Consider the following 13,291-nt stretch of genomic DNA (forward strand, 5'->3'; position numbering starts at 1 on the left):
ATCGTTCATGTGAAGACCATATTTTCACCCTCAATAGTGCCATCCGAAATAATGAGAACTTATTCGTTGCTTTTATCGACCTGAAAAAATGCTTTGATTTCATTGACAGGGAGATGATGCTGTACAAACTACTACGATATAACATTAATGGAAAGGTATACAACTCTATAAAAAACTTTTACCAGAGTTCCGAATCATGTGTGAGATTAAACGGTAAACTTACCGACTGGTTCTGTTGCGAAACGGGTGTAAAACAAGGGGACAATTTATCGCCGACATTATTTTCGATATTTGTTAATGACCTAGTGATGGAGTTAAACGATAAGAATCTTGGAATTGGATTAAAAGACAGCAATCTCTCTATTTTGCTTTACGCTGACGATATTGCGCTTTTGGCGAAAAATGAAAAGGACTTACAACAAATGTTAGACAAACTTCAGGACTGGTGCAAACGATGGAGAGTTTTAATAAACACAAGTAAATCGAAATGCGTCCATTTTAGAAAATCTAGAGCTAAACCTACAAACTTTGAATTCAGCGTTGGTCGAAATAAACTCGAAAATGTTAACGAATACAAGTACTTAGGAGTCGTGTTTTCTTATAATGGAAACTTCTCAACGCATACTGAAGCATTATCAAAGGGATCAGGACGAGCATTGGGGAAAATAATATCAAGTATTCACCAGTTTAAAGAGTTCGGAGTTAAATCATACGAAAAACTGTTTTATGCCTGTGTAGTGCCTATATTAGACAATGGATCAGGAATTTGGGGATGCCGTAAGTTCCAAGCTTTGGAGAATATTCAAAATAGAGCAATACGTTATTTCTTAGGAGTACATCGCTTTGCACCCTTGTTGGCGATTTATGGTGATATCGGATGGCTACCTTGTCACTACCGACATTACATTAACATGGCACGTCTTTGGAATATACTTATATCGTTCGACGATCAGCGGATTACAAAACTTGCTTTCGAATTTGATTATGAGCGATGCCGAAACAATTGGTGCTTTGATTTTAAAGACATTCTTATTAAGCTTGATTTAGTCAGCCATTTTGAACGTAAGGAAATCATCGATATGTCGTTATTGGACTTACGATTACAAGACTTCTATCTATCTATGTGGAAAAGGGACATTATTAAAGTTTCCAAGCTTAGAACGTACATTAAACTGAAAACAATGGTTGAACAAGAATCATACATTAAACTGAATCTCAGCAAATCACAACGATCGTGCGTAGCACAATTACGGTGTGGAATTCTACCACTAAGAATAGAGACTGGAAGGTACATTGGCGAACAACGAGAGGAACGCATCTGTAAATTCTGTACCGAAAACAATATTGAAGATGAATCACATTTTGTTCTTGACTGTTCGCTTTATACTGAACTCAGAAATGAACATTTCAAAGACATTATTTCAGATGTCAACTTCTTGCAAATGAGCAATGACGAAAAACTTTATCATATCTTGATCAACTTTCCACGAAAAACTGCTAAATATCTGGTGGACGCAATTAGGAAACGACGTCAAGTTGTATTCGGACAAGCTTAGTTATTTATCAAAAACTTTAATTTATTGATGATTATAAAAAGGTTACTTCATGGTCAATATGAATATTTTCAGTTTCTTTATTATACATTTTTGTAAATATTAATTTATTATGCATTCAACTGGAAATTTACTAAATCGATCTTCTGACAACTTATTTTTCTTTTCTTTTATATAAGTTTGAATTCTTCACTATTTTTCACTATTAATTAATTATTTTGAATTAAGCCTAATTTTAATTTTCATTACTTTGTTTGAAATCCGTGATAAAGAATTGCGTTTAATTTTTGAAAGTGACTTATAGACCCAATGGGTCGGGTGTATTTTATTGTGTATATAATATATTGTACTTTACTGAAATGTGATTACACATGTCACTATAATAAAAAATTTACTTACTTACTTACTTACTTACTATAATGTACTGTTTCTATTGTCTAATTAGTAAGCCTTAACCTTAGATTACCATGCTAGAATGTACTGTTTCTATTGTTTAATTAGTAAGCCTTAACCTTAGATTACCATACTAGAATGTACTGTTTCTATTGTCTAATTAGTAAGACTTAACCTTAGATTACCATACTAGAATGTACTGTTTCTATTGTCTAATTAGTAAGCCTTAACCTTATATTACCATACTAGAATGTACTGTTTCTATTGTCTAATTAGTAAGACTTAACCTTAGATTACCATACTAGAATGTACTGTTTCTATTGTCTAATTAGTAAGCCTTAACCTTAGATTACCATACTAGAATGTACTGTTTCTATTGTCTAATTAGTAAGACTTAACCTTAGATTACCATACTAGAATGTACTGTTTCTATTGTCTAATTAGTAAGACTTAACCTTAGATTACCATACTCGAATGTACTGTTTCTATTGTCTAATTAGTAAGACTTAACCTTATATTACCATACTAGAATGTACTGTTTCTATTGTCTAATTAGTAAGCCTTAACCTTAGATTACCATACTAGAATGTACTGTTTCTATTGTCTAATTAGTAAGCCTTAACCTTAGATTACCATACTAGAATGTACTGTTTCTATTGTCTAATTAGTAAGACTTAACCTTATATTACCATACTAGAATGTACTGTTTCTATTGTCTAATTAGTAAGCCTTAACCTTAGATTACCATACTAGAATGTACTGTTTCTATTGTCTAATTAGTAAGCCTTAACCTTAGATTACCATACTAGAATGTACTGTTTCTATTGTCTAATTAGTAAGACTTAACCTTAGATTACCATACTAGAATGTACTGTTTCTATTGTCTAATTAGTAAGCCTTAACCTTAGATTACCATACTAGAATGTACTGTTTCTATTGTCTAATTAGTAAGACTTAACCTTATATTACCATACTAGAATGTACTGTTTCTATTGTCTAATTAGTAAGCCTTAACCTTAGATTACCATACTAGAATGTACTGTTTCTATTGTCTTATTAGTAAGCCTTAACCTTAGATTACCATACTAGAATGTACTGTTTCTATTGTCTAATTAGTAAGCCTTAACCTCAGATATGTGCTTTTTTCATGCCCTTTTATTTATTTTTTTGCACATATGTTCTGCAAAGATTGGAATTTTTATACTGCATGTGCCTACCGTTTGGAATGTTACTAGTGCTTCTTGAAATAGCCTCATGAACATCTGAAATAACGTTGCAGTCGGGTAGATATCTGGATTTTCTAAATACAGCAAGTATTGGTGGTACTTTGATTGCTGTAAAGGAATATAGAAAAATTAAATTTAACAAAAATGTAATTGCGTCAATTTGTTCATAACATACACGTATAAGTGACGAAATACGTTTGCACTGGCAAAGAAGAAAATAAAACGTGAGGTGCAATATTTCGATTAATTGATTGATTGATTGATTGATTGACTGATTGGTGTTTGCTTAGCGCCACAGGAGCGCAAAAAGGCTATATCGTGGCGAGAGCTTATTCAAATCTCATTTACAGTATATCTTAAAAATCAGACAAACAAACAAAATGTCTTCCTAAGTAGACATAACTTCCCTATCAATTGAGATATTTTATGTTCGTCTTTGAAATTATTTCCCTTACCCGTATCTTGATTGGTAGTTGTTATTCACAGGCAGAATAATTTTGCCCTGGCCTTCATCTCCCTTCACAACAGTCGTAAAGGTTTTGGTAACTGTAAGACTTTATCCAAAAGTTGTTTACTTTATTTGTATTTTACTAGGTTTTTTTTTCAATAATTATGTTGTATACTTATTTCTAAAAACATTATTTGGAAACAAAATACTCAATATAAGTGTCTTTTTTTTTAAACTAGAAAGTTTGCACGAGTTACCAGCTGAAAACATAGATTATGATTTTAAATACTAGCACCTTAATTCTAACCGATACAATAAAACATATATGATTCTCAATAGAAACCAACTAAGATATTAAGTAAAGTTTATCGTTATTGTGGGTGAAGTATGTGCAGAACGTATCAGATCATTCCTTTAATTATGTCTTTGTTTTGTCAACGCATAGTTGTCAATATAATGGAATTTGATGCTACTGTAATACATGTGAGAGGTTAAGCTAGCCATAAACAAGGTTCAATCCATGAGGGTTTGGATGGGGTTAAATGATTAAAGAATAACGCCGTTAAAAAATGAAGTTAAGGGAATAACGGGCAAATCAAAAGATACTGATTAGAGAAATGCGTGGTCTAATTTTTTGGAGATTTGAAAACAAGGGGTTAATTTTTTGAAGATTAGAGAAAAAAGGGGTGAAAATAAAATGTTTACAGAATAACAGACCCCTCCATCCAGACCCTTATCCATAATTTTCTACATAAGAAAATGTCTGTACCAAGTCAGGAATATAACAGTTGTTATCCATTCGTTTGATTTGTTTGAGCTATTGATTTTGTCATTAGCCAAAGACATTCCGTTTTGACTTTTTCTCAGAGTTCAGTATTTTTGTGATTTTAGTTGGGTTTTTTTATAGTTTTTTTTGCATATCTCTTAGTTCATTGATTTGTATACTTGCCTCGTCTGATTCTTTTGCACCTTGAAGTCATTCTATCCACTGTTTCAGAATCAGGTAGACCTTGACTTCTCCTAAACACGGCTCTGTCTGTGTAAACTGCTCGGTCTGTATTGAGTGTTGCTCTTGGTGGTATGTATGGAGGTACTTCTGTCAATGTTATAGCAGATTTATTTACTGTTTATTCATTTAAAATCAATTTTGAATTCAAAGAAATTCCAAATCGTAGAGCATTCCATTATAATTTTTGCTGGACATGCTATTTTTACACCCAACTTTAGTCAAGCAGAACAACCATATTTTTTCTTACAACAAAGTTCGATAAATTCGCTCTATTTCGCAGCATGGTACAAATGCATTCATTATAACACTTTGGTGCTCCCTCGAATTTCAATGTTTAAATTGGACTTGAAAAAAAAATTGTTACTAGAACTGTTGTCAAGATTTTTATTTATATTCGAAGTTTATTATGCCTGAACTTGAAAGAAGATATCAGATTGAGGGGGTCGATTTCAAATGAGGGCCCTCATGGGGTTTTTGATTATGTGATCACTTGGCCGTTTTTTTAATGATTATTTGATTATTAAGCCAAATATTTCATGATTATTTGATTACCTAGGACTGTATTTTTAGTTTATGATTATTTGATTACTAAAGATAAGCAAATATTTAATGATTATGTGATTATATTGGCAAAAAAATGGTGATTATGTGATTACTAGGACCCCCCCCCCCCCCATGAGGGGCCTCTCAAATGTCAGAGAACCACAGAGGACGTCTTGCTAGCAGGTAACAAAGACAATAATAAAAGTTCACATAACACTACACAGAATAAAACCTTCATTAATTTCCAGAGTAGAATTTGTGTATTTCGGAAGGGTGACCAAGTATTCATGTTGTGTGACACCTGTGAATATTTCGTGAAAATTTTTAAGACCATTATATATGATGAGTTTATTTGAGATTGACTATTACGATGAAAGTCAGCCAAGTTAGATTGATGTAAGCAAATATTTTAACATGATGATTTTAACACTTGCCAATATACAGCAAACATTTTATCATTGTTGGTACTATTATTGATCCCCCCGGCCCCATTATTATCAATACTAATGTTGGTACAATAAAATTATTGATAACGCTGTTCTTATTATTTTGATGATAATTATTATTATAGATAATTCAATTGCAATTATAAACCAATATAGGTCAAGGTACGGTCTTCAACACGGAGCCTTGGTTCACTCCGAACAACAAGCAATAAAGGACCACAAACATTACCAGTGTAAAAACATTTAAACGGGAAAGCCAACGGTCTAACCTATATAAAATCGAAAAACGATAAATACTATGAACCACATAAACATTAAAAGATTAAACGTTTTAACGGTATCTAACCTTCTCCCTTTTCTGAAACAATAGTATAACATCAAAACCTCGAAAAACACACTGTAAAATATCAACATAGAATGAAATTCAAAACAATGTGGCTGTGGCTATTGATTGACAGATTAAATTCATTCATTGATTGGGACAATTTACGTGAACGTTTGTCTGTAACGACCACTGTTCACGACGTACCTACGATAGACATTTAAACTGTGGGGTCATCAAAGGTTTCTAAACGCCTTTAAATATAAAATAATTCGAAAAAATAAATAGGAATAATCTTTATGTTTTGATTGATATAATTGATAGATATCAAAACATCGTGTTATTTCTGATTAATTTTTCGAATTACTTTATTTATGTGTTGAGAACCTTTGGTGACCCCATAGTTTCCTTACCTTAACCTTAATTCTCTCCGCGCCAGAAGTCGCATAAGGCCTCCACGCTGCTTTTCCACCCTTTTTATATTTTGCCGCTGTTCTGGCTACGTTCCAACTTGTCCATCCTTATTGGCTTCTTTCTCTCCATGTAGTTTTTGGCCTTCCTTTGTTCTTTTCCCTTCAGGTGCCCATTGTAAAGCTACATAGCTGTTGTTGTCTCTTTCACGTCTTAATGTATGTCCTATCCATGTCCACCGTCTCCTTCTGATGTTTCTGGTGTTAGCTATTTCGTTTACTGTTTTGTTTGATGTTTTACTCTGCCATCTTATTTTTAGGATCTTTCTTAGGTATTGGTGTTCTACAGTATTAAGTTTCTTTTCTTCAATGTTTGTTAATTTCCATGTTTCGCATCCATACAATAATACAGGTCTTACTAATGATTTATAAAGATGAATTTTTTTTTTTCGGCCAATTCCTGTTGCATACCATATATTTCTTAGACGATGGAATGTCCCTCTTGCTTTCTGTATTCTGTTTTTGATGTCACAACTGCCTCCTCCCTCTTTGTCCATGACTGCTCCAAGGTATGTAAACTTGTCTACATCTTCTATTTTCTGGTCGTATAACGTTATCAACTCTTTATTCTTTGTTTGCTTGGATCTCAGAGTTTTACACTTTTTGGGGTTAAGTTTCATTCCAACTCTTTCAGCTTCAGTTGTTAATTTCTGTGTTTTTTCATCAAGGTCGCTAAATTTTGAGGAAAGGAGTGCGATGTCGTCCGCAAAGTCAAGATCTTCTAGAACAGTATTAAAGTTCCATCGTATCCCTCTTGCTTTGTCTGCAGTTGTTTTCCGCATGATCCAGTCTATGACTAGAAGGAAAAGAAAACCTGAAATTACGCATCCCTGTTTCACTCCTGATTTTATCTCAAACCATTCTGATGTTTCTCCCTGATCGATGATAGAACACTTAAATCCTTTATATATCTCCTTTATGGTTCTTATGATCTTGTCTGGTATTCCATAGATCTTCATGATATACCATAGATTCTCTCGGTGGACTGAGTCAAATGCTTTTTCGAAGTCTATAAAAAGTATTATTAAAGCTGCCCTCCATTCATTTGTTTGCTCGAGTATGTTTCGAAGGATAAAAATCTGTTCAGTTGTTCCTCTTTTTGGTCTAAATCCTGCCTGCTCATTCCTCAATCTCTTGCCATTCCTTCTTTTATTCTTTCTATTAGCATTCTGCAGAAAACTTTACTGAAAACAGGTAAAAGAGTCACTCCCCTCCAGTTGTTACAATCTGTCATATCGCCCTTCTTAAAGATCTTACAAATCAATCCCTTTCTCCAGTCTGATGGCCAATTTTCTTCTTCCCATAGGCTGTTAAATATTTCTGCCATTTTCTCTGCTGTAAGGTCGATGTCTGCCTTTATAAGCTCTGGTGTTACACTATCTATTCCTGCTGACTTCCCATTTTGTGTCTTCTTCAGTGATCTTTTAACTTCAGCTACTGTCCATTCTCCTAGATCGATCTCCTCTATTATAATTTCGGCCATATCTACATCTTCCTCTGAAATTGGATGAAGAGGATCTTGCCTACTCTAGTATTTAAAACTTCACTAAAATGTTCTACCCATCTATTCAATATATCATTTCTTTCACTTTTCAGTTCTCCTTCTTTACTTTTTACTCCTGTGTGTTGCCTCTTTCTTTCACCTGTTAGTATTTTAGTGATGTTATAAAGCTCTTTGCTTCTGCCATTTTCTGCTGCTTTTTTTGCATCTTCAGCCATCATATTGTACCACTTCCTTTTATCCTCTCTGGCACTTTTCTTAACCCCTTTATTTTTCTGCTTGTATTCTTCATTGAGTCTCACTTTTAATCTTTCCGATCTGACTCCTTCTAATTTATTTCTAATTTCTTTTCTTTCATCCACCATTTTCCATGTATTGTTGGTTATCCATGGTTTACTGATCTTTTACTGCTCCCCAATACCATATAGTATAAGATTCTTTTAAAGTGCATAGAGAGCAGTTGTCGTTACATACAAACGTTCACCTAAATTGTCCTAGTCAATGGATGAATTTAATGTGTCAATCAATGGCCACAGTCACACTGTTTTGAATTTCATTCTAATGTAATAATAAGATTGGAAAATTTCAAATTAAATTACGATGAATTTTGGTATTGCTTACCTGGTGTAAAGGATTGTTGTTTATAGCAGAAAACAATTGCTGTTATGAAAGCTGTCAGTATCAGCAGTAAACACAGCGGGGCAACAAAATAAACAATATAGATCAGCTTATGACTTCCTAGCGTAGTAAAAACAAGTAGATAGTATGTAATGATATACCTTCTCATTGATAGAATTGCATTAAAGAATAAAACTTTAAATATATAAAGTAAACTACTTATCTAGCATAACAAAAAGAAATGACAAACTATTTTTTTTAACCTAGATTCGTTTGTTTAGTTTCTCTTTATTTGTTTCTAATAGTTTTCATCTCTTTATAGTTATTTGATGCTGACTTTAAAAAAATGTTTCTTTTTCCGATTAACCTCTTATTTTATAGTCAAACATCTTGTGTTACTATTATTCTTGCCGCTTTAATTTTTCAATCGTAAAACTAATAGTCTTTAACTGGCTACTGATGTTTATGATATTAATGATTGAAGCAGAATATAACTCTTCCGGATCACCTGAGATACTCCCGTTTTTGTGGGGATCGTGATGTTCAATTCTTTAGCTTTGTTTACTCAGTCTGATGGGTTTTTTTCGGTCGTTTCTCGTTTTTGTCATAGTGTTGTTGTCAGTTTGTGTACTTTTTGGTATCTTTCGCCTCTATTTTGTGTTGCTTTATTCCCTTTCCCCTGACCGTTCATATCAACCTTTATTCGACGATGGCATTTGTACATACGTTACGGAGACTTAAAAAATGGCATCAATCCTGAGCTTGATACTTTTTATCCAATATAATGTCTAGTTTTGCTTTTCCGATTGTTTCACGTTTTCAATATTTGGGCTACAGAGGTCGTGTATCAGAGAAAAAAACACTGTGCATTTGTGAAAATGATAACCCATACGTACATGCATGTATTTGTTTTAACCAAAATGTTCATTATTAAAGTAATTATATACCATCCCTAGCTTCGCCTATTGTCGTCCGTATCGTCAAAGGGTCTTTCTGAGAGTCTAAACTTCTCCCAATATCGTTTTCGGCATACAATATGAATTGATAGTCCGTCGATGAAAACATATAATCCACTTTGAAGGGTTCTTTCTTTGACTTTACAGTTCTCGTTCGTTTGGTATCATTTGAAGGCCAATGACTGATACAGAATGTCTGTTCGTTTCCACCATTGTAACCAGGAGAAAACGTGGCTGTAAATCCATAACTCGTAATATCTCTCATACTCACATTGTACGGTTCTGATGGTGGACCTACAACCAATACAAAAGTAATATAGAACTTAGGAGCATGTAACTCAGTTGTTATGTTGGTTATATAATTAATGTCTCCTTTTTTTCGATTTGTTTTTTTTTTGTACAAATAAGACTGTTCGCTCTCTCTTTTGAATTGGTTTACTTGTCATATCGTTGTATTGTATAAACAACTATACTTTAAGTATTAATGACATTGTTGAAAGCTATACGGTGACATATATGTACGTCATTATGGGCTCTGGTTTGGTTCATTGGCAATCTTGCCACATACATTAATATCTGTATAGATAGGCCGATATAGTTTTTTATGCATATTTACCTCTGGATGTTATGTTAAAGTCGAAATACGTAACCCCTCCATCATTCATAAGCGTTATCTTATAAGGCCCATAGTATCTCTCGTTGAAAATTCCAAGTGTCCAATAAACTGATTCACCTTCATAGTGATATGTTTGTCCGTTAGCGGTGAAATCTACATTTCCCTCTACATACATTGTTTTAGTTATATTTTCAATAGTAGTGTAATCTTTTTTGTTCAGAATCGCAGATGTGTTTCCCGGGTATGCGTAGAAGTCTATTGTGATGGTAACAGGCATACCATGACCTGCTGAATACACTTTTCTGTTGTTTAGGCCAACGAGTGGGGCGGCTATAAAACAATAACAACGAATTCACATTATAGTTTTGAATAAATTGTTTATGTTATGTTTCTATGTATCATTTGACCATTTCACCTATCTTTATAGATTATCGTTGATCATCTCAACGAGATTAATTTTCTCGCTTGAGCCGATACGGCGAAAGTGAGAAAAGCAATCGAGTATAAATGACCAACTGTACCTGTTTATCGCTATTTTGCCTATGACGACGGTGTCAATTTTATGTCAATTTCATTAGCAACGCCACGTGCCTCCTAAGTTTTTAGCGATAATTTTCCATCTCAAGCGAGAAGTATGATATGAAAAAATAAACACAAAAAAAGATCAAAAATAAACATGCACAAAATAGCGATAATATGCATTATCGCTTCTGGTGCACTTTTCTATATGATCATTTGGTGATACATTTCCATATCATGGTATTCGCTTGACATTGAAAATTTTCATTTAAGAATTTAATGCTTCTTTTTGTAACTTCATTGGGGTTTGAAAGCGTTTAAAAGCGTTGACCGAATTAAATTTTGTATAAAGCTTGTAAGCGCCTCATTCTAAAAATGTGCGCACGGTCAACGCTTTTACAACCCTATGAAGTTACAAAAAGAAGCATTCAATACTTATAATTACATTTTTTTCAGCTAGGATTATCAAAACACGAATTCTATAAAAAAAAATTATCTAATTCACCTCGGCACTTTATTGTGAGACCTCTTGGTATCATGAATGATAAGTTCTATTGAGTAATGCAATAACTTAAGGAATAACTCGTGATGTACAGTTAGCCAATCAGAATAAATTATTATAATGAAACATACATCTAATGTAATTATTAGAAATTAAAGTTGAACGTGCAGCTTTCAATGAAAACATAAACGACGTCATGGACAAAATAGCTATAAACAGATTTGCAATATAGTCAACATCTTATCTCAGGACTGACCCTTCGATCAGAATGTTGCTAAGAAACGGGTTTTTTTGTTTGTTTGAAAAGCAATCGGGAATCTATAAATATATTTAAAAGTGGTAAAAAAAATGATTAGATTTGTTTAGGGGGTAGTGGTAGTGGACATCGTTATTTCTTTCATATAACTCTCACCTATTGGGTAACTTAATAACTTTATTTTCGTTTCAAAGACCTGTCATTATATATATTTTAAATACTTACTTTGGATGAGCACAGGTTTTGATATCTTATCCAATTGTCCACTCCATGTTTCGTGTCCAGCAACGCATGTACAGTTATAGACGGGGACGTTCTTTGAAATATTAATTTGTATCTCAAGTATGTTTCTTTTTGTTTTGTCGTCATAATATTCTTTTCTCGAAGCGAAAGGATTCAAACAGTTCCAGCTTAGTTTCGGTCTGGGAAATCCTCCGATTACTGTACAAATATGAGTTACAACATCACCAAATTTAAAAGGTCTATTACCACCTTTTATTGATGTTATAGGTCCACTGGTAGGCGGAGCTGTAATTAGTAAATGATATATGTAGTTGAAAATCAGTAAAATTAGCAAACATTGTGAATCTATTTCGAAAACAACTTGTTAGGGTTCGACGGGTTAAGTGTTTGTTTTTATCACCTAAATCCTTAATTAAGTTAGTGATGGAAAAAGCCATACTGGGCCTGGTTTTCGAAAGTATCTTATGACTAAGACATGTCTTATGATGGTCTTAGGACATGGCATAGTCGTAAGATATGTTTTCGAAAGATATGTCATAACTTGTGTCGTAAACTTAAGATAAATGATAGAAAATAATGTTCACTTGTGACAGTCATACGAGCATCATTGCTATGACTCTCTTAAGACAGCTTTGATTTACATCCTATGACATATCATATGATAGGCATAAGATGATCATAAAATATGTCTTAAGATATATCTTATGACATATCTTATGATACTTTCAAAAACCAGGCCCCAGATGTATAAAGTGACTAGTAATGTTGTTTGTTGTTTCAAAAGTTGATATTTGTCAGCAAACTGTTATCTTCAATATGAAAACATACATTGTTTATTTATTGACACCTTTAATTACTATTGTCATTTTAATTTATATCCTTACGTATTTACCATGTTTATATTTGACCAATATGCATAATTTAAGCCTAACATTAGTTTTACTTTAACCAACCCAATGCAATAAACATTTGTAATTATACATTAATAAGTACTATATAATAACAGGAATTAAAACGGATAGTCATTGCTTAGTTGTAATAAAAACACATCTATATGAGTGGATAGCAATGGAAAGACTTCAGTCATAATTATACACCTATTGACTGGTTTTGAGGGTGACACCAAATTTTTTGTCCATTTGATAATTATTACTTTACTCGAGTAATATGAGGTGTCTCAGGGACAACAAACTTGATATTACCTTATAACTTGGCCTCATGCAATAGTTGGTATCTCAGGGACCACAAATTTGCTATAATCCGCATAACTTTTCTCGTGCAATAGTTGGCATATCAGGGACAACAAAATTGCTATAACCCTAATAACCAGTCAATAGGTGAATACTTGTTTTCTAGTTTTTCGGATGAATAAAAGATACACACAGAAAATGACTCACTGGACACACGGAGTAGAAAAGGCTGACTTTACATTGTACAACGCTAATAGTTATCAAAGGTACCAGAATTATAATTTAGTACGCCAGACGCGCGTTTCGTCTACATAAGACTCATCAGTGACGCTCATATCAAAATAGTTATAACCCAAACAAATACAAAGTTGAAGAGCATTGAGGATCCAAAATTCCGAAAAGTTGTGCCAAATACGGCTAAGGTAATCTATGCCTGAGATAAGAAAATCCTTAGTTTTTTGAAAAATTCAAAGTTTTGTT

At 33.2% G+C, this 13,291-nt stretch overlaps 1 protein-coding gene across 1 annotated transcript in view; it reads right to left on the reverse strand.

Moving 5' to 3' along the window:
• LOC134721014 (uncharacterized) overlaps positions 1-13,042 on the reverse strand; it is a 30,509-nt gene extending 17,467 nt beyond the window's left edge. Inside the window, exons 1-6 of the mRNA XM_063583665.1 lie at positions 13,019-13,042; positions 11,604-11,906; positions 9,477-9,779; positions 8,533-8,649; positions 4,570-4,716; positions 3,164-3,280 (exon numbers count right to left, since the gene is read on the reverse strand). Of these exons, the coding sequence (XP_063439735.1) occupies positions 3,164-3,280; positions 4,570-4,716; positions 8,533-8,649; positions 9,477-9,750 (655 nt within the window). The 5' untranslated portion in view covers positions 9,751-9,779; positions 11,604-11,906; positions 13,019-13,042. The remainder of the gene's footprint in view (positions 1-3,163; positions 3,281-4,569; positions 4,717-8,532; positions 8,650-9,476; positions 9,780-11,603; positions 11,907-13,018) is intronic.
• Positions 13,043-13,291: the final 249 nt, after the last annotated feature.

Source organism: Mytilus trossulus, chromosome 6 (assembly GCF_036588685.1).
Source record: "Mytilus trossulus isolate FHL-02 chromosome 6, PNRI_Mtr1.1.1.hap1, whole genome shotgun sequence".
In the NCBI taxonomy this organism is placed as follows: domain Eukaryota; kingdom Metazoa; phylum Mollusca; class Bivalvia; order Mytilida; family Mytilidae; genus Mytilus; species Mytilus trossulus.